Genomic DNA, 22483 nt, shown 5'->3' with positions numbered 1-22483 from the left:
TTTACTCCGACTAAAAGCACGGTGGAATTTCAATTATCTTCAAGACTATAGTAATTATGTAACACTGAAAATTGGAAATCTCAGCACGCGTACGCAAAAGCTAATTTGTAACAAAAAATGCATAAAGATACTCGTACGTCATGACGAAACTAATGAAGTTTCTGGTCACAATAGAATATCTTACAAGTTTGACTGCTTCTTTCCTACATTTCCTCATTCTCATTGCATTCTCGAGTTAGGATATGGATCTATCGGCTATAATTCATCATCAGGAAAGTTGCTGAACTAGATCACGTACATGATTACAATGATTTCGACTAATGATTGAGATTTTTCGATTAGGCATATTTTAACAGTTATCAGTTCCAGTATAAGATAATAATATTACTCTGGGAAGCACATGGCAATCACGATTATTCTTAATTACATAAATTTCATCGTTTCACAGAGCATTCGAGGTTTTTCCTGCTTAATTCTAATGAGAAGTAATTTATTTAAAAATATACGATGATACATCTATTAAAGAAGCTCAAATCTTATAAAAATACTCATTAGATCAAATTGGAATAAAGTGCAGCATGAGGGAAATACCAATGATTTCACATTGTTTTGATCGCACGCGAAGCTTATCAGCTTGCAGTTAGACAGAAAGTCTGCTCGTAAATGCAAGCCTTTGTTTTTGATAACAGAGTTATATTTCTCTGATTCTAAAGGAATCATCGAGTTCTCTGACATCAGTTATAAATGGCCGTGGATTTTAGCTATAGTGCTTTATAATCATCCTCACAATCCGTATATTTCTAAATGCATCATGGAGAGTTTACATTTTTCGTAATTTTGCACAAGTATATCATTTATCTTGTCAGTACACTTTATTTACGATAATTCTAATTGCCAATCGCAACGACAAACCTTACAAATTTGAAAAGCATAATCCAATAATTTAAATCTCATGGAATTACTCATCGATTTATTTGCTTATGTAAACTGTTAATCATTTAACGATACATTGATTTTAATCACTCGTTTTTTACTCCGAGTAAACATTCGTTGGTCGTAGTGCCTCTTTACTTTCAGTTCTGAATGAAAATTTTCAAGTAGATGATACAAATCGACGTAAAAATCACGTATCAAAAATACAGAAGGATAAAATAAGCCGGCGATTAACATTTGTAAAATTTTCTTATTCGTGTCCAGTGACGCAAATCGATCTAGATTTGATTTGAATTGATTTTGTTGATTATCAGTTGCACGCACAGCCGTGATTTACAGGTGACTCTTGAGGAATCAATATGGGAATAACGATATAGCAAAGAGTTTTTAATCACGTGTTGATATTGAGATTACATTGGAAATCTAATTTTTGGCTATAAAAAGTCTACGTATCCTTGGAAACGATTAGATAGACAGAAGTAAGTAGTACAAGAAATCGTGTCACGTGTATTTTCACTAAAATAAACCTCGATGGGAGGTACTTTCCTACGAAAAAACCATTGAAGTACAGATCATCGCTTTGCTCATAATTACGAATTCTAACTGCAGTAAAGTAATTTTTATGACTTCACACTGTAACAGCGCACCACCAAGTAGAGAAACATAGCGAATAGTCAGACATCGGCAGCATCTCGACAGTGAACTTCAAATACTTCAGAATGACCTTTCCATGAGCAAAATTATATTATTAAACGTTGCAAAAACATCTCTACCAAGCAGAAAGAAGTAAGCTGAAAGCAGTTGGCGCTAAAAAGGCGGGGGGGGGGGGGGGGAGGACAGCGGGCAGATAGAAAGCAAACATATGCAAATGTGTGGTCGAATAAATCGTGTAATATTTTCGTCGTGAGAGTCCATAATGAGCTAGTAGCAATCACGCGCACGCGAGCGGTCGCATACCCATTACGGACGGCGCGTCTTATCGACTACCGTTTCTCCTCCGCGCCACGCGCATCTCTTCGATAAGCCGCAGGCACGTTGGCGGCGTGCACACATGACATTGACGCGGTCTGCGCAACATCACAAAGGCAAGATTAAAATAATAGAAGCGCCACGGCAGGTGAAGTGCAGCGAGGAGGGAGAGGCACCTTTCGCGAGATTTGGTTTCGTCTCCAAGCCGAAGCGTCAGCGGCTATCAGTCCGCCGTCGCGTCGACACTTGAACGGTGCCTCGGCTCTCTGTGCCCGTTGTTGTTGCCGGTGTTGCTCGCGTCCCTTCGTCGGTTCCTCAACGAAATACCTATGCTGACGGAACGACATTTAACGCTTCTAGATTATACTTTGTCCGTCACAGGGTGATCATGGGTTTTCGACTGTTACCCATTTTTTTGGTGCTCTTTTGTACCTGCAGTGGTCGAGCGCATACGTTGAATATCGGGCAAGGTGAGTAGTGCTCACGATTAATCTTTTTTTTTCTTGGTGGCGTTTGATCGGTAATGAAAAAAATAGACATTTGAAGTTTTAGAACGGTCCATTTTTTCTTTATTTTATTTTTGTTCGGCGATCTTGTTTTGAGCGTTAATGAGTCATTGAATCGAAATGGAAAGTAACAGTGTCCTTATAAATACTTGTAGTATACATACAATATAGGAATTCAGTGAAAAACATAGGCCATTACGAAATATTATTGAGAAAGTTTCGTGTTTGAAAAATGTTGATTACGAATACTAATCGACCGGCAATTTAAAGATTAATGGGATGTTTATAAGAGCGTACTGTAGAAAAACATGTAATTTCAGTTTGTTAATTGAAAGAAGGTCAAGGCGTATGACAAGTTACGTGGTTCGATTGATCAAAAATTAAAAGATTAACGTTAAAACATTAAGATTAAAATGTGTATATCGGGTTTGTCGATTGAAAGAAGGTCAAGGTATTTTATTCGGCAAAGTAAAAAAATCGAAGATAACAATTAATACACGTAAGTTTGTCGTTTAAACGTTGCCTTACAAAGTATAAATTCTTTTATTAGCGAAATGAGGTTTAACAAAATATTGTAAAACTGTTGTGTCTATACCGTCAATGAAGTCACCTTTGTTTTTTCTACGAAAAGTTGATTTCTATAGGTATCAATACACTCATTAATACACATTTGCCTTGAATTCCTTTCGACACGTGCATAATACTCGAGTCTTCTCTTTTTTTCACGATAAACACTCCGAGTAATTTACGTTTTATTCATACAATAGATAATTTTTCCATTCACTCTGCGAGAATGTAAATAAATGCGGAAGCAAAAAACACATTAGTAAACTTTGCCATAAATCTCTTTAAAAGTAACACTCGATTAGTTTACATTCGCGGATCATTTATCGGGGTCGACGATTATTTTCACGTGGAATGCAATAAATTTTAGTCTACCTGACAAAGATCCAAAAAATCATTCAACCCCGAAAATGTTGACATTGAATTGAAGGTACATCTGATAAAAGACTATTGAAAATAGCCGAAAATGAGAAAGTATAATATTGAAAAAGCGTCCGGTTAATGTAATCGTGAAATAAATATGCATATTTGCGCGGGTCCGCAACCGAGAAAGTACAACTACAGCGACTCGCTCGGTTATCTACATTATTGAAATATATCAGTGGCAACACATCTATTGAGTCACACGCACATTTCTTTATACATGTTACGTAATAAATGTCCTACTCTTCATTTACACTCTTCAGCCGCATCTTGCGAACAACATACACGTACGTTTGGCGTAAACATGATCAGTATTCGTAGCGAAGTAGAATAATGTGCTGCACCGCCACTCGCGGAAAATAAACCATAGACGGACAATATTCATACCGCGACGTTTATTCGTATCGCCGCAAGCATGTTTTTTCGAATAAATACGAAAGACAATTCATTCATAAAATTGAGCGCGCCTTCGCCAAACAAAAACACAGACGCAGCAAATTACCAGCGCAATAAACGCTTGGCTATCAGTCGCGTCGGCAACGATCCTATCAAGCGACAATTAAACGAACGAACGAAGCCAAAGCGACGACTAAAAATACACTCGTCGATCCTCCAGATTCTTCTGTAATTAGGCCGGAGAGCGAGAACACGACGACGCCGAGCGATCCGGAAATAAACGGCAACTGCTCGCCGCACTCGATCGAGGATTTCCCCGAGGATTTGTTCACTTATCAGCAGCGCCAACGCGGAGCGGTGCTGTTGCACTTGTTCTTCGGCTTCTACTGTTTCTTGCTGACGGCCTACGTGTGCAACGACTACCTGCTGCCCGCTCTCGACTGCATCTGCGCCGATCTGCAGATAAGTGCCGACGTGGCCGGCGCGACCTTCCTCGCGACTGCCAGCTGCTTCCCCGAGCTGTTCGTCAACGTCGTCGGCACGTTCCTCACCGAGTCGGATTTGGGCATCGGCACTGTGGTCGGTGGCGCGGTCTTCAACACCTTCGCCACGCCGGCCGTCGGCGCTCTCTTCGCTGCCAAGGTAAACTCAGCAGTGCTCAGCCGCCCAACTTGCTGTATATTGCTGTATATGTATATGGTGCTAAAAACCTACCTGTAACGCACCAATGGTTTTTACTGCCATGTGTGCCGCTCACCTTGCACGACCGACATTAACAGTGTCTCGCGGGTACTTTACTATATACACAGCAATGATTATCGTTGTAAGGTTACACTTACGTTAGGTAATAACGAAACAAAATTCATGCAGGGTATACAGTTGAAATGGCACATCCTGTCGCGGGACTGCGTCATATACTCGTTCTCCGTCGGGGTGCTCGTTATCGTCATGTGGGATGGATTGGTTACCTGGTACGAGTCGCTGATACTACTGCTGCTGTTCGCCGCCTACTTCACCCTGCTCTTCGTCAACGACACTGTTATGCGAGCTTTAGCCAAAATTTTCAAGTCCAGCGAGACGAAGAAGCCCATCGAGAATGCAGTCGATACCAAAGCAGGTAATCGCTCGGTCGTCTGAAATCCGCTTGCCGGAGCTATTTTGCCGAGCTTTCCATTTGCTTTCACGCAGATGCTGTCAAGCACGAGAATTACGCGATGCCATTTGGAACGTACAAGCCGTTCTTCCACGGCGAACTTGTGACTGATTATAAGAATAGTCTGACCAAGATCCAAGCGCAAGCGAACGCTGATAATGGGACAAACGGCGCTACACCGATCCTTGAAGTTTACACGGAACCAGGTGAGCTGTACCGAATTACTTTGTTGGTTGTTCAATTCGAGCTTTCGACATTCACGTGCGTCAATTCGTCAAGATGAATTCCTTTTCCATCGATATGCCGAACGTATTGATTTTCGCCGGTCAGAAAAATAGCCGTGCGATAATCTAATCTACCGGCTTAACGGACAAGGAACGATCGTTTCGCGATATAATTATACAATTATTTCGAGTGGATCGATGGATCGAAAAAAAGTACAAGTCACCGGTGTAACTTTGCAGTAGCTCTCGTCGGAGATTTCTCACAAAAGAAGATTATTATTTCTTCATTCCTACGATGACACTCGGATTGAATAACAATGCTAGCTTTTAAGAAAAGTCATGCGATGAATATTTAACCTCGTAACGAAAAAGAAAATGTCTTTCCTGATTTCAGAAACAATATTCAAATTACCCAAGACTGAAAATTATTACGAGAGGTTATGGTTTGTATTTGTCTGGCCGATCAAGTTCACTTTATTCGTCACCATACCGGACAGTCGATTCAAGTGTTTGAGAAAATTGTATCCAGCAACCTTCGTCATGTGCGTAATATGGATTGCCATCTCATCGTATCTTGTGTCTTGGATGACCACTGTCGTTGGCGACACTATTGGTATTCCAGATTCAGTTATGGGAATCACTTTCCTCTCGGCCGGTGGCAATCTACCTGAAATGGTATCCATCGTCATACTTTCCCGCCAAGGTTAGTAATCTCAGATAACGCCGCGATAAGATATATACAACGATCGCTGACCTCCAGTCGAGCAAGTTCAATTGCCAACATTCCTTTTATCGAATTCCTTCGCCGGACGAAAAAATAATTTCGATTGACGCTGTTGGCACGAGAAGGCGGAAATAAACATGGGACTTTCCCGAGAGATCTGAGCAGAATTATTACCGATGAATTTGCTTGAACAGAGGCGCGTCGCGAGTGGAATGTCTGTTTGTGATATAGCTCGAAGTGTGTCAAAGTGAGGCGAGTAAATATTGTCGGTGAGCATTCCGAATTACAGCATATACCGGGCATAAATGACAGCTTAACACGTGTTCTTTTTTGTTTTTTTAATGATTTTTTTTCCATCATCTTTGAAAAATTCACTGAACGATCGTCGTTAACGCGAGATGTTTGCTCGCATTTACGAATCCAGCTGGATTACAAACAGATGCGATGAATAATATTTTGTAATTGCCGACAAATTCAAAGAAAAGAACTTGAAAGTTCCTTGACGATGTACCTTAATCAATTACGCCACCGGCTTTGCCTGCGTCGTTATTCGTTCTAATGCCAATACGCTGGCGACATAGTTTCGATGGCAATAGAAAGCTCGAAGTTGATTAGATTGTCCCAAAACTAAAGCGTCGAGCAATCAAAATGACAATTTGCTTCCAGGACACGGCGACATGGCGATGAGCAACACGCTAGGTGCGAACACTTTGGACATACTTTTGTGCCTCAGCTTACCGTGGGCTATCAAGTCATTCATGAGCGGCAGAGCAGTGACAATAGTGTCGGGCGCGCTCGCCTATAGCAATCTGTCGATAATCTTCTGCGTGATTGGCTTCTACGCGGTCACCGCGCTCTACGGTTACGTGCTCAACAAGAAAGTCGCCATCGCCTGCCTACTCATGTACGCGTTGTTCCTCGTCTTCGCCATAATGCTCGAGCTCAATGTGTTCTTCTTCGTCAATCTGCCGATGTGCTAGGAACGCCTCCCTCGCTTTCTTCTCTATCTGTAGATGGCAATTTGTAGATAACTATGTGAGTGGCGTTTTCGTGGGAAAGCAGACTGTGGGTGGAGATATCGACAAGTGGTAGCGAATGATACTCTTGAGTAAAACAAAGACACTCAATCCGGAGTCAGAATTTGATACCCGAGTGCGCGTTGTAACGTATTGTCGCGAGATACATTTTTCGTTTCTGCTTCTTTTTTTTTTTTATTTTCTTGACGAATGTATGATTTATGTAAATAGAGATGCGTGTGGATGTGTGAATAAATTAATTTTATTGAAACGAACAAACCAGTTGTTAAATTGTGATTTCGCTTGTTTTAACTTGAAACAATAATAATTGAGATCTTGAAGGAATGAATAATAAATGATTAATTGGTCGATCATCTCTCCGTCATCTTCAAAGCTTTTATTGATAATAAAAAGGCGCTTTGCCTCGGTGTAACAATGTAAAAACAATTTTTTTTCCTCGTATTTATTATGTATATAATTTCGGAGATTATAGCGCTTGAAAGATCGCGACCTACGTTTTGTTGTTTTGAAATCCTTCGGTCGTTTTGGCTTTTATATTATCTCGGATGTGCTCGTGCAATCCCGAGGAACGTATAGCGCTTTCATTGATTTTCTTTAGTCGTACGTCTACAAAAACTTTACGAAATATTATTTGTGTGTATATAGCTCATACTCCTGTTTGTATTTTAATCCTGCGAAATTCATACGCTTGCATTTCTTTTTCTCTTTTACATACAATGAACGAATTTTCTTTGATTAGTTTTAACACGAGTTGGAATCGGGAAGGAAGATGCAGGTGCACATTATACGGTCGGTAGAAAAGTAACTTTATATTGGCATTATTCTTCCTTCGCTTATCTTATAATCGACTGTCAATGTTTGAGAATATAAATCGGTCGTGCGGGATGTTGACAATTTTTTTCGCATTATTACATCGTGTTTTACTCCATTATTATCAGCAACTATGTTCTTTCTGCAATTTATATCGTACAATTCGTATGGAGTTCAATTCGTTTTTAATTTTTCGAAAAATCATTGTCAATGTATTATAAACGTTCACAATGTAGAATATTGATAATAAAACTGAAGAATTCCATAACCGAATGACAAGTTGTAAAAATAAAATAAATACATAACTGAAATATGTCCGTTATTGCCGAGGAGAGTCAAGTTTACACGAGACCTAGATTAACGACGGATAAACATCATTTGAATTGAGAGTAGACGGGGAAACTGAAATCGCTTTGACTCTATTACGATCTTAATGTCGAAATTTAAAAGACAAAAGCAATTGAAGGCAAAACTGATAAGAGCGATTCGGATTTCAAATAGCTTTTGTGCTACATTTGCTCGTCATAGACTACAATTACACTTGTGCCATTGCATTTTCTTTTAACCCTATTTGTAAATCGCAGTTTGATCGCGAGCATTATACTGTACTTTATTTTTTATTCGTTGGTTCAACGATTCCGAAATTCTCTGAGGGATATTGTCCGAAGAGCAAGTGGCTGCAGAGCTTTACAAATTTGTTCGCTGCTACTTATTGTATTTCATGCTCGTCATTAAAAAAATCTGCGTTAACAATTGCAATTTTTTCTTTCTCTTTAATTATATCTATTATATTATTGTTGTTATTATTATTTGATGCGATTCAGTATTGACGTCTCCATCGCCACTGTTATTTCGTCGATCTATTAATTTATTTATTTTATTTATTCTGCAATTTACTGCACTCATCGTAATTCTTTACTGTAATCCGGTTATTTTGTTCACACATTAAGTTCGACTACTCGCTAGTACAAACGATGCCATCGTAGTTTATTGTTATCGTAGCTTCTATTGTTTTATATGAAAAAATTTATCGAAAAATTTGCCTGACTCGAGGAGGAAAAACTAACTTGCGCATTATGTGCGTTTAATTATAGAAAAAGGGACTTGTCTCGTCGCGTCGAAATATTTGCGACCCCCGCCCGGCGGTGCATTCCAAAATGCCGTCGTTTCGTTTCGTCTCGTTCGAGCGTTTTATTGTTGCACGGGAATATGTCACAGCTGCACGCACTCGCTGGAAAAGTTTCGTAGCGCGAGATTTCGTGTCTTTGTCTCGCCTGTATGTAATGGATCAAAGGGGATTTAAAACATTGCGAGCAGCGCGTTTCGATGTCGGATTCGAGTGTGTCGTGTGTGTTTGTTCTTCGCTTTTAATTTCATTAATCACGCGTAAAAATCTAGTAAGGCTGAAAGCTTATCAGCGATCGAGATTACAAACTACTACGAACCTGCGTAGTACCGCTCTGTCGTTTGTTTTTCATCTTTTTTTTTTATTTATTGCGTCTTTGCTTCATTATAACATTAACCGTTCGATGCATTAACATGCCTTTATTTCTATAAAATCTTATTCAATGAAAATTGAGGCGGATAGAGTGAACGATTCGTCATATTACCTTAAGCAATACTCAAAGTGAATCTCAATCGCTCACAATATAGTCCACTCAAGCGTGAAAAATCTCGGACTGAACTTAACGCCATTGTGCTCCGGCAATATCTGGATGGTCATCCATCAATATATTTCCGCGAAGATTGAAAGATGCATCAAAGATTCATAATTCCTCGAAGACAGATAATATCGTGTTTGAGCGAACGTACAAAACTCCGTGTATTTACACATTACGCCTCAAACGCATGATCTCTTAGTATTTAAACTCGACTTAATTTCTATATTATTGTAGTAGGATCGGATATCTCAAGCAGTATTTTCATAAATGGATCAGTCGCGAGTTTGCTTTTTCCACTTACACGTTACACTATATAAAAGTTTGTATTATTATTATTATTTTTATTATTATTAAAGAAAAAATTCCTCTTTATTTTTTTAACAATTTTTTACTCTCTTTAAAAAGGTCGTATAATAATCTTGTAATTTTTTAAATTTCTACTTAAAATTTTTCGTAATACTTAATAAGTCCTATCATCTCAATCGCTATTATCAGATATTTATTTAATTAATTGATTTCGCTGACTTTGTATTTTATATTCCTCGATTAATTAACTATTATTTTTTCTCTTTCTCTCTCTCTTTCTCTCTCTTTCTATTTTGATGATAGTAACTCTGACGTTTATTGACAGACGCAAATTTTTTAATTCTGCCATTTAATTTGCATTCACAGATAAGCTTTGCAAGAAATTTAGAGACTCAGAAAATAACACAATAAACATTTCGCACAGCACGCGGTTTATGAATTATTGTTTGGATAGAAATGTTGTCCAATGTTTTCGAGCTATCAAATAAATCGCTAGAACCTGATTATTCGAATAGAGGATAATAAAATTTTTGGAATTATAACTTATTTTCGAGTACGTCTCTACCTTTCTTCATAAATGTGCTTGGTTCCTAGAGTCCCTTACTTCTCAAGATAAAGGTACATGCGCGAATAAGATTTTTTTTCTAGTTTCCTGGTAAGATTAAAAGTTATGACAGGTGGTCTTGATATTTGTTTAAAATCTACATTAACTTCTTGATATGGACAATATGTGATTAGATTTTCTGAAGAAAAATATAAGAAATTACAGCGGTGCTGGTTTTTCTTATGCAAAAGCGATTAATGCTAAGCTGATTTTCACTCTTCTCAGACGGAAAAAATCTTTTGTTATTCTTCGTACTAATAACTAATGATTAATGATCGGTGAAAATTTTTCTTTTTTATTTAATTATATTTATCTACGTCGTCGGCATTTATTTTTTAATATAACCTATTAGAGTCAACAATTTATATGTACATATTGTACTGATGAAAAATTTATTTAATACTGGCATTATTGCGTCTTTTTAAAAAGCGGAAATTCTCAATTTTAGCAATACAATTAAAAATTATTTTTAGTCACCAATTTAAATAATCAGTGAAATTTCTTATCTACTACTGAAAATAATAAAATAATACTGTCAAGAAATTTAATTCTTGACAATATTTTATCATTTTTTTTGAACATTATCGGTATCTTGAACTTTAGAATTAAGCAGCGTTACGCATTTATCGTATCATCGTTGATTTAACGCTACTGATAGATAGAGTACAAGTCAGACCAACTAGGAATAAAAAAAAAAGTGTAAACGATAATACATTACATTTTGTATGATGCAATATTTTTGATCAATGTGCTTGAATTGTTTTAACTGTTATTTAGAGTTTCTTAAAATTGTGTCCCGCGTGTAGTATAATTAATGTTTTTTACAGGTACATACAGATATACATTTAAAATAACGAGAAAAAATTGATCGTATATATTTATATGTATATTCCTCGATGTCACGTCTGGAAGTAAAATTTGCAAACAGCTATATTAAATTGGAAATGTTGTCGGTGCCTATTGATATATTAGTTTATATTTTCTTCAATTCAAACGTACTTTTTTGTTGGTTTTCTTTTGTTTTTCTTTGTTATTAATTAGAAAAAGCTTTTAATTTTGGGCGTCGCAGCCGACACTATTGGATATTCGCTGTGAAAAAATTTGAGAAAATTTTGTGGCGCGCTTATTGTTTTTTATACTCGTATAACGATTGGAAAATGGAAAATAGCGTTTGTTGATATCACCGCATGACGCAGTGTTTTTTAATAAGACGCGTTATATTTAAAAGACTTTGGCTCGAGATCCGTCCGTCCAATGAGCCTCGATCGTTTGTTTTTTCTAGTAGAATTACTTAGTCTTTCGTTGCGTTCCTCGTCAGCATTCCCTCACTCGTTTGCACGCACTCTTTGCTGAGAAAGCATAAGCCCGCGGATACGAAAGATGACTTTGGCCTGTTCTCGAGGCATCAACGCAAAGGTGGAACGAATCGTCGATGACAAGGAGAAGCACGGCGATGTGCTCGTTAGCAAAGAGTAGCGATAGACGTGCGATTGGTATCATTGTATCTCGCAAAAGGAGACCTTCTGGTCCTTGTTGGTTTGCTCCGCGGATTCCTGCTGGACGGAGACGCCTGTGCTCTGGCCTGCTTGTTCGCTCTTTGGACTACCGGCGAGCGAGCCCCCGCGGCTACCCGGGGGGCAGAGCGACTGTCATCTGAGCTGCAAGGTCGATATCATTGGCGGCCGGGCGGGCTTGTTCAGGAGGATTCGCTCGATTTCCGTCATCGTCGCTACCGTCAGCCGTGGTATAAGCTAAACGTTGCCGGGCATTAGTTTACGACGTCTGGCGTCCTTCCACGCAGAGTCTTACCTGCAAGCTCTGCAAGCTCTCGTAAAGCTGTTCGATGTTGGTCGCACCGAGGAGAAGGCACTGGACACTTTCATTCTTGAGGGACCACGCGATCGCCAGCTGGGTGAACGTGCAGCCGAGTCTCTCGGCGAAGGCGCACATGTCGCGCACCTTCTCCGAATACTTGCGGCTCTCCGAGTCCATCGAGTTCTTTCGCCATTGCTCCTGATTTATCAATATAAGCGTTTATTCGTCAATTGCGTTTCAATTTCCGTCTTTTCTAATAGAAACAAGTCTAGTTCACGCCGTCGTTAGTATATTCATTGTATAATTGTGACAAAGAAAAACATGACAAAAATATCACTATTCTATCGTTACGTTGAAGTATAAAAAGTGACAAAACTAAGTTTCTGTGAAGAAGGATTAGTATATAATATGAAAAAATTATGTACAAAAGTGTGAGCAAATTTATCTGAAGGTAATGAGTATTAATTTTCTTATATCATGTTCTGAAGGTTCGGTCAAATTTTATCAATCCCTTCGACAAGTAAAAAAATACGAAAGAAAAAAGAAAAGATATTTTTGTTGCACTCATGGCTGTTGCAAAATACAAAATAAATACTAAAAAATAAAACTTTATTATTAAAACTAGACAGATTTCTATCAGCACTTGCGTGTCAACTATGTACGTAATGCGAATAAATTTTTTGCCCGACAACTTTATTATCCGCTCCATAAAACAGACATCTAGAGCACAATAGGAGGTATAACGGGAGAACGAGATTAACAAACCTCTTTATACAAAGACTGAGACTCATCCTCTGTCCAACTGAAGGACTTATTCTAGAAAGAAAATTAATACATTTTTGTTGCGTTCAAAGACAACAACATTTTCGTTGTTTTTGTTTTGTTTCTACTGAAGCGTCAGCCTATAAAACACTGCTACAATAGAGGTTCTGCATTCGGCCATATTGATAAAATGATGCAATGATACTAATGTTAAATGATAGAGGAAGAAGAAGAGAGAGAGAGAGAGAGAGAGAGAGAGAGAGAGAGAGAGAGAGAGAGAGAGAGAGAGAAAGAGAGAGTGAAAAGGACAGAGAGAAAAAAAATCATCGAGCTGCAATAGCAAGCTTTTTTTTTCGTTCACACATGACAATAAAAAGAGACATCATTTGCGCATTAAGCTTGCATACAATGCATCGACGGCTTACTTTGTATGACGATCTGGATCTTGAGAGTATCGACATAGCGCTGTCATCACCTCGATTCGAGATCATACCAATCGACATCGTCGACCAGCACATCAGACCAACACCTGAAAGAAGGAAAAAAAGAAGCACCAATGATGTGGTCTCGTGACAGGCAGAGTCAGCGAGCAGCGAGAATAAGGTTGACTACCAATTTTGTTATACAGCTCGGGCATATAAAGTTCAGGTTTATCCCTGTAGAAAAGATGATATTCGGCCTGCTCGACTATTGGCGTGACGCAATTGAATTGCCGGCAGTTCGAGTAGGCTTCCATAATTTCGACGGGCGACCACCTCGACGTGCCCCAATACATGACCCAGCCCTTACTTATCACATAATTCATAGCTCGGACGATTTCTACGGAGAAAAAAAAAGGTTTAACATGATCGATCGATCGATCGCTGAATAATGCAAACCTTCCATAGGACAAGTGGGATCGACTTTGTGTATCATGACGATGTCGATGTAGGACAGTTGAAGCCTTGCCAAAGACGCTTGCACTGTTTCGATAATGTGCTTCCTCGAGAGCCCTCTCGCCTCGGATCTTCAACAAAAAGAAAAGAGAGAGGCGACAATATGTCACTCTTCTCCGATCATCTCGCAATCAACAAAGCCGCCATTTTTATTTATTTTTTTCTCTCGCCAAGGCGTATCATTCGTCGCTAAACGCCGCTCTACTTTCATCCGAACGGAATTCCCTCCTCGGCGGACGCCAAGTGAACGTATCATTAAGCACTCTACGGCGCGGGCTTACTTGGGATTCCAATAAATTTTGGTAGTGACGACGTAGCTGGTGCGATTCCAGTTGCGTTTCTGCAGTATATTGCCGAGCTGAGTCTCGGCTTTGGTTCCGCTGTAGGCCTCGCTCAGGTCGAACACGTTGATGCCACTCTCGTAGGCGAGCGATATCACGGCTTCCGCGTTCTCCTCGCTATTGCCGCCGCTGAACGTCGTCCACGTGCCTGCAATTTCGTCGTTGGCGCGTTTAATACCGCCGCTTTTCGCATTTTCCGCCGCAGAACTATCTCTTTTGGATGCATCCTCTTTCGGGGCCAAGATTCAATGCAAACAACGGAATGCAGTGTTGCATGCTACGACGTGGTTTGTTCAACATTTACATTTGTCGGTAGATGTACATTCGATGGCTCGATAAAGTAAAACTTGTGGGGATACCATTTAAAACTGTTCCGTTCTCCGCGGGGCGTATGGTGCTCTCACGAAGAACTTTTCGAGTGGCAGAGAACGAGAGAGACGGCAAAAAAATTCAAGTCCTTTAATTAATTAAAAACTTGGTCGGGTGCGGGGCGTAGCTACTCAAACAAAAGGTATTAAAAAATGGAAATAACCAGTTTCCAATTCTTTGTCTGCCAAAGAGGAAGGGATTCGACTGCACTTTAAAACAGTGAACCAATTAAAAAAGAGAGAGAGAGAAAGGAAAAAGATTTTTCACGAAGGCTCGTGGGAAAGAAATAGAAGTTTTTGAAGTGAGAATGCAAGGCAAATCATAATGTACGAAGAGTAATTGATGTTTTGCATGGACAAACCGTTAGTTTCTGTGGTCGTTTGTTATTCGTATAATGGTACGGGAATGTTTGGGTATTCAGTTCTACAATTAATTTCACGAAACTAAGTTCAATATTACACAGTTGCTCATTTGACACAAATGCAATTAATTTATAATTTCAAGTTTATGACGATAATATTTTCAATATTCCATGTAATTTAATATAGTAATGTTTATCCACAATATTAATTCTAACACCAATATACAGATACACGAACAACGAGCACAACAATAAAACAAAATAGACGACACAACAGCAATGAAATGAAGAGTAATCCCCAAGTTGAAACACATTACCCATCTTTGAGAAACAGCCGAAGTAGCACGTATCCTCTCTGTCGCGTCGGCGCACTTTTCGGTGTGTCCACCCTCGCGCACGTAAAAAAGAGAAGGGTGTGGACTGCAAGATTCAATGTCGCGCGTCATTACCGTGACGTGAGAAGTTCCCACTGGCCCGCGAGGAAGGAAAAAAAAATGCTATATGCAAATCATCTTCCAGCGTGTCTGCGAGTCCCCGTGGACTGCGAATTTACAATCTCTGGAGGATGGGAGAGAGAAAGCGAGAATCTAAAAGTGAGTTATCTGATATACACCCTACTGAGGATAGATGTCCCAATTACTGTCATCTCGGCAGTATACGACTGAGTTACCACGTTAACGAGGGTTTATGATGCTGCAATTCTCTTTTTGCTTTTATTTCTTCGTTTTTTTTTATGTTTGCCAAAGAGACCACAATGGATTCGTTACGGGTGTACTTCGTGCGTCTGCGTTCAAAGGACAAAGTTGTTTATTAATCGTACCGTCGAATCGATACTGTAAAACTTACGATTCGCGATTAATGGAAGTCTCTGCGCTCATTTTCCAGATTGATATTTAATTACTCATCGTCGACAGCTGATTATCCATTAATCACGAGAATTTTCAATTGACGTCAGTATTACTCTCGATGCTCGGTGCATCATGAATTTGCAATTAGCACGGTCCCCGAGTCACTGGAATTTCGTCCCGTAAGGCTGTTAAACAAAACTGGTTAATAAAGCGTCAGTGAAATTTGCCTCGTCGCATTCAACGCTTGAAAATTCTATCAAACTGCAAGTCGTCAACGCTTCTGTCTTTCTCGTCATCGTCTCGTAGTTTACAAAATAGATGTACTTATAAATCCTAAGCGTGCACAACCGAAAAAGCCATTAATCCAGGCAAGTAGCGTAATCTAGTTTATAGCCCGGCGAGATATCATATTTTATATCGCAGTACAAACAAATGAGATAATTAAAATAATATGCAATCTCGTGGGGGGGGGGGGGGGGGGGAGAATCCGAAAAGTCATCAAAACGAAAGCGCGAAGGGCGTATTCTTTGAGTGCACGCGCTGCCTCATGTGTGCGGTGTGGATGGGCGCGCGCGTAATTGCCTTTTGGCTCGATACCCCGAGAGTGGCTACTTGCCCGCTTCGCGCATTGCCACCCTCTCGCGCGTGAGTGTTTAGCTCGCGTTTCCATAGCAAACAAAATAGAAACGCAGCAGTGACGATGCGAGTTGACTTTTGAATACTTTATAAGCTCTGGTTTATCTTTCAGCGAGCTTTGGTGTATTTACACCTCGGTGATATTTAATTTAGAACAACAAATTTATCGACCATTATTTTGAGTAGCGTAACGATGCTTTTACTTTAATACCGTTCGAGTGTGCAAAGTGGTCCACAATGATCGATGGTTTCATGCGTCAATTCCATTTCTTAACGCGATATCAAAAAGAATTCTCGTGGTTTTTTAAGTTTCGTAAGCCTCGAGAAGAATACACGAGCACAATAATTAACGTCAATTTTAATACTGGCCATCCATCAGTTTTCGTAATTCACGAGTCACGCCCTAGATTACTAATGCTTCGCCTCGCGCACGAATTACAAAACTTCATTTCCCAAAGGAAAAATGCAGTTAATCGAGTTTGGAAATGCCGATGACGGGTCCCGATGATGAACGTTTTGGCGCCTGATCGACTGTTACAACCGAACTAGCACGCTCGCATTCCGGGAGATAATAATACTTCAATGACGGGAGTCCAGTCGATACGGAGTGTGAATCAGCTCGGGAAGCGAGGCATACGTGTATTCGTCAAAGACACTCGAGAAATCTACCACTTTTCCCTTTGACTTGCTAATGTTTTCGACAGACAATGGGTTTTCAGAACATCGTTGCGCGCGCGCGTGTTTCCTTTTTTACGAAAAAGCCGCGGGTTTTGTGTGACGTTTCTATGAGAGCTTGTGCAAAGAAAGATCTGAAGAGCCTGTAGCCGAGGCATTGTCCGCTACGTCAACAAGTGCGAGGGAAAGTGTTATTTCTTTTTCTCTTCTTCTTCCACGTTCCTCTCTTTTTTTTTTTTGTTTTTACTAAGTTGACGAGGCTGAATCGAGATCCATTTGTATTTAGAAGTCAAAGGGTTTTGTTTGAAGTCTAGGCACGGAAATTTTAGCATGGTAAGGCCTTGCGTTTGGCGATAAATGCAATACGTATAGTGTTTTGATTTAGAGATCGAACTAAGATAGAAATTTCGTAACGTAATTTAATGCATCAAGTAGCGACTGCAGTCAAAGATTAGATATCCATCTAGTGGTGAAGAAATCAAATTTATATTCTTGGTTAGAATTTATTTTACCATTACTACAAAGAAAAGAAGACTATTCGTAGACAAAACAATCGATTTTTCTAAAAATAGAATGAAATTCATTTAGTTTTATAAATCAGTTATCTATTCAGGGAAAAAATGAAATGTAACGGTCTATAATTAAAACCTATACTGATAATCAATATTTTATTTTATAGCTTTTGCAGAAAAATAAGCCTTTGATGCAGGAACTCCCGAGCGAATTATTTATAAAAAATCCACTGAACTGTATTCTTGTACTTTCAGCTACGTCAGAACTAGAGCCCCACTTGAATCCTGACCTCGCCAACGAATAATAAACTAAAGGACTTTAGAATGGAACGTAAATTTCTCAAAAAGAAGGAAACTAAGCATAGCAAGTATGTATATACTGAAGAGGATGAGAGCAATGTCGAGAATATCGATTGATACACGTCAGTGGAGGAGAGCAGCAGCAGCCAAAGAGAAGAGAGATAAGTAAAAAAAAAATGAAAAAGGAAGAGACACATAAAGCGTACCTAATCCAACATTGGACACACGCAGACCGCTTTTGCCCAAGTTGCGGTATCGAATACCTGGCGACGGGCTGTGCTGGAGATGGCTGCGCGAGTGACCGCCCGCCAAGCAACTCGCGAGCAGATGCTCCTTTGTACCCGGTGTACTGCCGTACTCCCCGCCGTTGAACTCTTCCATGCAATCGAGGCTGGCTATTGGTGCTCGACATCTGCAAAATACATTTGTTTTCTCTTTTAGGCATGAAATTCGCGCGTCAAGCGCTCCGAATATTTCGCTTGAAAAATGCAACTCGGACCAGTCAAAGCTCACGAAAATTAATGCCAAAAACAATGCGTGTCTATATTTCTCGACGTATGCTCCCCCCCCCCCCCCCCCTTACGCCCTTTATTCGCGACCGGCGTGCAGATTCCGTAACGGAAAAAAACTCTGATTTACGATCCAATATTTGGCGATCATAAAAAATCTTACTCGTCGTCATAAATACCTGGGGTTCAACTCGAACTTTACGAAGCAACGTATACGAGCGATCACCAAAGTAAATAATCACGCGGGATCTCGCGGTGGCACACGAGCGCTCTTAATGAATTTGTCCTCAATATTGTCATAACTGCCAAACCGACATCGAAAGTTAAGTTGGAACAAGCTAATATCAGCGCGGCGCCAATTAGAGGAGTGCTCGATGTAAAGCATTCGCCGTCGGAATTAAGTCGGAGAAAAGCTCGGGCGAGCGCCAAGGAAAATTAGTCATCGGGCAACGAGGACAAAGCTCCTCTCCGATAACCCCAAGCGCGATCAACTTGAAAGCCCAAGCGCAAACTTGCAGTCGAAAACTTCCCCGTGTTTGCGGAATTTCGGGGAAACTGAAAAAAAAAAACACACACACACACACAAAAGAGAATGCTCACGAACTATTTGAGCATTCCACGTTTCATTTGCATAAAAGGTGAAGAGCGTAAGATCTTTCTCTGCGCCCGTACGTTTTTTTTTCCTTCCGGAATGGAGGCAGCCTTTTATTCTTGTTTCTTCCTTCATTTTGCGCAATGTCTCAAGTCTTTCGCATGGTTATGGAAAACAGCTTTAATCGGCTTCTTTTTCAGGATACGTGTGCGTTTGCTCGGCTTGCCGAATGAATTTGAATTCTTTTATGGTGATTTTACTTTTTTGCATTAAGCTCGCGCAACTGCTTGTAATTTTAAGTGTCACTCTGTACGTTTTCATCTGAGGAAATCAAAATTTTTCTCTGACAGGCCAATCAAAATGAAAAAAAAAAAAAGAAAGAAATGTATAAAATCCACGGTTGGTTGCAACGCTGAGGTCGTTCGCCCAACTATTCGTGCTTTACGCTCCAAAGCTAAGACTGTGTCTTTAAAAAGCAACAATTCAACTATCAGACTTTTTATTTGAAATGTTTTGAATGACTTCGAAAGCTTACTCGATGAAAAACCACGAATGAGCATAACTGTTTCGTTTCACTGTATACGCGGTGAAAAAAGAAATTATTTGAAAAAGAAGGTCGAGCGACGTTAAGATCCGAGAGTTCAGAAAGAAAGAAAGCAAGCATGCAAGCATGTACTTGTCAAGGACGCGGTCGCAGACGGGACGAGCGCGAGCAAGGAAAAAGGGGTAAAAGGGGCAAAAGGGGCAAAAGGGGAAAGAGAACTCACCGATAAATGGTAGGCAAAGGATAAGAGTCGTCGTCTTCGAGGCTGCTGTGCGCGATGACACTCGTAGGTCTCGCCGTGCGTTCCCTCTCCCTCTCGCGTTCCCTTTCCCGCTCGCGCTCCCTTTGTTCTCGCTGCTGTTGTTCCCTCTGCTGCTGCTCGCGCTGCTGCTGCTGCTGCTGCTGACTGTCGCTGCTCCGTCCCGGCGCGCTCGACGGCGCGTTGCCCAGATTGCACAGCATCAACGACATCTTGCCCACGGTCTGGCGATTCTTTCCGCCACTCGCCTCCCGATAAGCCAATTGCCAGTCCGATGCTATTCCCCGACCCCGCGTCTTCTTCGCGCCGCGTGACTGCTGCGGCTTTGTTGCTCTCGCCTCGTCGGCTCAGAGGTGCTCGTGACCGCGACTCGCGATGGCATCTTCGCTTCTCGCTTCTGCGCTCTTTCTTCTTTAGGCACTCGGGTTTGTTAAGCACTGGAGGGACTGTTGCGTCAAGTTTAGGCACACCGTTTCACGCGCTTTCAAAAGCGAGACGGCAAGAGACGGCAAGGGAGAGAGGCTCTTTCCCTTCTTTCAGGCGGCCAATCTCTCTGCGGACGGGCCTTTATGTCCCGGAGGCTTTTATTATCTGTTGGCAGAAGATCATTTACTGTTTTGTGCTATCGCTCGTTCGACTGACGGTGCGTCGTTCGCGCGTCTCCGCTCAATTTGAGAACGGACTCGCGCCCGCTAACGCCGACATTTTACCGTTGTTCTATCGCTAGCACCCTTATGATTCGTTTTATGTCCACGCGTCGCCTGCACATCGCGAATTCGGTCATTCGCATTTCTCCGATATTCTGCCATAAAACGATATACCATATTCGACGATACAACGGAAAAAAGAAAACGTGTCCTCGTCATTTCATCCTATCATTTATGAGATAAGTCTTGTTGTTTGGCAAAGTGCTGTTTCAATTACCGTTGAGCACCAATGGAATATAATAACTATCAGCTAGCACAATCGAGACAAAAAGAGAGAGAGAGAGAGAGAGAGAGAGAGACTTTCGATTAGCGTGCAGTTACAATTGCCAGCCTCAAAATTCGAATAGCAGCCCAGTTCATTTTTGCGTATACCGGTGTAACTTTCAAATTGACATACATGGGTATCACGCGCAAAAGTTGTCTTGGCTGAAATTCACGTCACTTCATTTTAGCGCTAATTTAATGGATACTAAAACCCGAGCGCGCTTTCTTGCAATTGAAACGGAATGAATCTTATACTGTATGAGAAACGACTTAAAATCGTTACCTTACTTGTTGTAACTTGAGATTTACGCGATAACTTCATAGATAGATTCAATTGTAACTTTATGAACGCGCTCTGTGATAAGAGCGGCTGAACGACCACTTTCAGCAGTGTCCGAATAGCGACGGCTTTTGTTTCAAAGAATTTCATACGCCGCTACCGTAAAACTCGCGCGAAAATCGTAGCTGACACTCATACTCGTGAAGCACGCGATATAAACACAGAGCGATGGCGATGCCTTGTTCGGCGCCGAACGTCAAGGCGAGGACGACGTCAAATCAACGCGGCTCGGGCGAAAACGAGACGGAGAAGAAATCGAGCACGCGGTGTACACGCCCGGTTGTCCCGCACACTGCGCCAACTGAAAAATCCAAAGCGCGCTTACTCTCTCTCTCTCTCTCTCTCTCTCTTTCTCTCTCTCGCTTTCCTCCTCACGAGTCGCGCAGACGAGCGCTGCGGGGAGCGCATGAAGAGTCGAAAGCGCGGAGAAGGCAAAGGCTTGACCTCGCGCGTAGTCTCGCATGCACGCGCAAAGTGTATCTCGAAGGATCGATCGGTCGCTATACTAAAATAATGAGCGAGCGCGACGGACTTGGCTGTCGCCTCGGCGACATTATTCGTAAGCAGGGCCCCTCCGCGACTCGCGTGTAGCCCCGACGAGAGATAGAGAGAAAGAGATTTCGAGGAACGCAACGCAGAGGAGAGATTCTTCATTCGCGTTACGTAATCGTCGTCTCGGTTGCGGTATGCGACCAGGGAACAAATCAACGGGGCACGCAATCTCGCGCGAGAGCGACTTGTGCGCTGTCCACGATGGTAATCCGCCTGCGCGCGAATCACTGCTTGTCGCACAATTTCCCGTCACGGCTGCGTGTACCGTGACACATTTCTTTTCGTCACTCACTGGGAAGACTAAAATAACAAAGAAACGCACCTATGCGAAATTACCATCCAACTGGAACACATATTGCGAGTTTTAGACGAGAAACTAGAACGACGACGTCGAGCGAGTATCATCTAATACCGGGCTGAAGAGTAGGTGCACCGCAGTGCGGCCGGCCGCCGCGAGACATGGACGTTGTAGCAAAGTCGTATATGTATAATGCGACCCGATAACCTCTCTCTCTCTCTCTCTCTCTCTCTCTCTCTCTCTCTCTCCGTTCGCGTGTGAGGTTTGGGTCGATCGAAGCTGAGCTCAGTACTGCAGAGCCAAGCCAACTGCGAAACCCGTGAGCGAAAACCAGCTACTGCGGGGAGAGGGAGGAGGTTAGAGGGGGCGGGGGAGGATAGAGCTGCGCTCTCGCTCTAACCGTGGCCTGGTGGTGGGAGCTGCTGCGGCAAAGGCGCATGACGCCGTCGCATCCCCCGAGCGGCACACGGATCGACTATCCCCCCACTGCCGCCACTCTACTCTCGCTGCCGCCGCTGTTTTCCGCCGCTATAATGCTTTTTCCCTTCGCCTCC

At 41.4% G+C, this 22483-nt stretch overlaps 2 protein-coding genes across 11 annotated transcripts; one reads left to right on the top strand and one right to left on the bottom strand.

The window, feature by feature from the left end:
* Positions 1-2119: 2119 nt before the first annotated feature.
* LOC131674631 (sodium/potassium/calcium exchanger 4-like) lies at positions 2120-6874 on the top strand. Its single transcript, XM_058953410.1, has 6 exons — positions 2120-2372; positions 4012-4433; positions 4662-4908; positions 4980-5150; positions 5563-5871; positions 6559-6874. Exons 1-6 carry the CDS (start codon positions 2291-2293, stop codon positions 6870-6872), a joined length of 1545 nt encoding a protein of 514 aa, XP_058809393.1. The 5' UTR covers positions 2120-2290; the 3' UTR covers positions 6873-6874.
* Positions 6875-11922: 5048 nt separating this feature from the next.
* LOC131674632 (voltage-gated potassium channel subunit beta-2) lies at positions 11923-22225 on the bottom strand. 10 transcript variants are annotated; one of them, XM_058953413.1, is made up of 11 exons: positions 21023-22225; positions 20693-20725; positions 19733-20359; positions 18071-18276; positions 14104-14311; positions 13766-13893; positions 13500-13706; positions 13313-13416; positions 12891-12941; positions 12120-12323; positions 11923-12061 (listed from the first exon to the last, which is right to left on the bottom strand). In XM_058953413.1, exons 3-11 carry the CDS (start codon positions 19978-19980, stop codon positions 11960-11962), a joined length of 1458 nt encoding a protein of 485 aa, XP_058809396.1. In that variant the 5' UTR covers positions 19981-20359; positions 20693-20725; positions 21023-22225; the 3' UTR covers positions 11923-11959. The 10 variants fall into 10 exon arrangements, with proteins under 10 accessions (XP_058809396.1, XP_058809397.1, XP_058809399.1 ...); XM_058953414.1 differs by lacking the exon at positions 20693-20725 and adding an exon at positions 20479-20679 and having other exon boundaries at positions 21612-22225; XM_058953416.1 differs by lacking the exon at positions 20693-20725 and having other exon boundaries at positions 21023-21380; positions 21954-22225.
* Positions 22226-22483: the final 258 nt, after the last annotated feature.

The sequence above is a fragment of the Phymastichus coffea genome, unplaced genomic scaffold (genome assembly GCF_024137745.1).
Source record: "Phymastichus coffea isolate CEN01 unplaced genomic scaffold, Cenicafe_Pcof_1.1 PCOF00270, whole genome shotgun sequence".
NCBI lineage: Eukaryota > Metazoa > Arthropoda > Insecta > Hymenoptera > Eulophidae > Phymastichus > Phymastichus coffea.
The sequence above is the reverse complement of the archived record's forward strand: the minus strand, read 5'-3'. Positions and strand labels throughout refer to the sequence as shown.

Bases quoted from the DNA above. Each gene is read 5' to 3' on its own strand.
- LOC131674631 (XM_058953410.1), top strand. From the start codon at position 2,291: ATGGGTTTTCGACTGTTACCCATTTTTTTGGTGCTCTTTTGTACCTGC. The intron at 4,434-4,661 runs GTAAACTCAGCA...AAATTCATGCAG, and splicing joins GCGCTCTCTTCGCTGCCAAG to GGTATACAGTTGAAATGGCA. The intron at 4,909-4,979 runs GTAATCGCTCGG...GCTTTCACGCAG, and splicing joins TGCAGTCGATACCAAAGCAG to ATGCTGTCAAGCACGAGAAT.
- LOC131674632 (XM_058953413.1), bottom strand. From the start codon at position 19,980: ATGTCGTTGATGCTGTGCAATCTGGGCAACGCGCCGTCGAGCGCGCCG. The intron at 13,894-14,103 runs GTAAGCCCGCGC...TTTTTGTTGAAG, and splicing joins AAAATTTATTGGAATCCCAA to ATCCGAGGCGAGAGGGCTCT. The intron at 13,417-13,499 runs GTAGTCAACCTT...TCCTTCTTTCAG, and splicing joins CGAGCTGTATAACAAAATTG to GTGTTGGTCTGATGTGCTGG.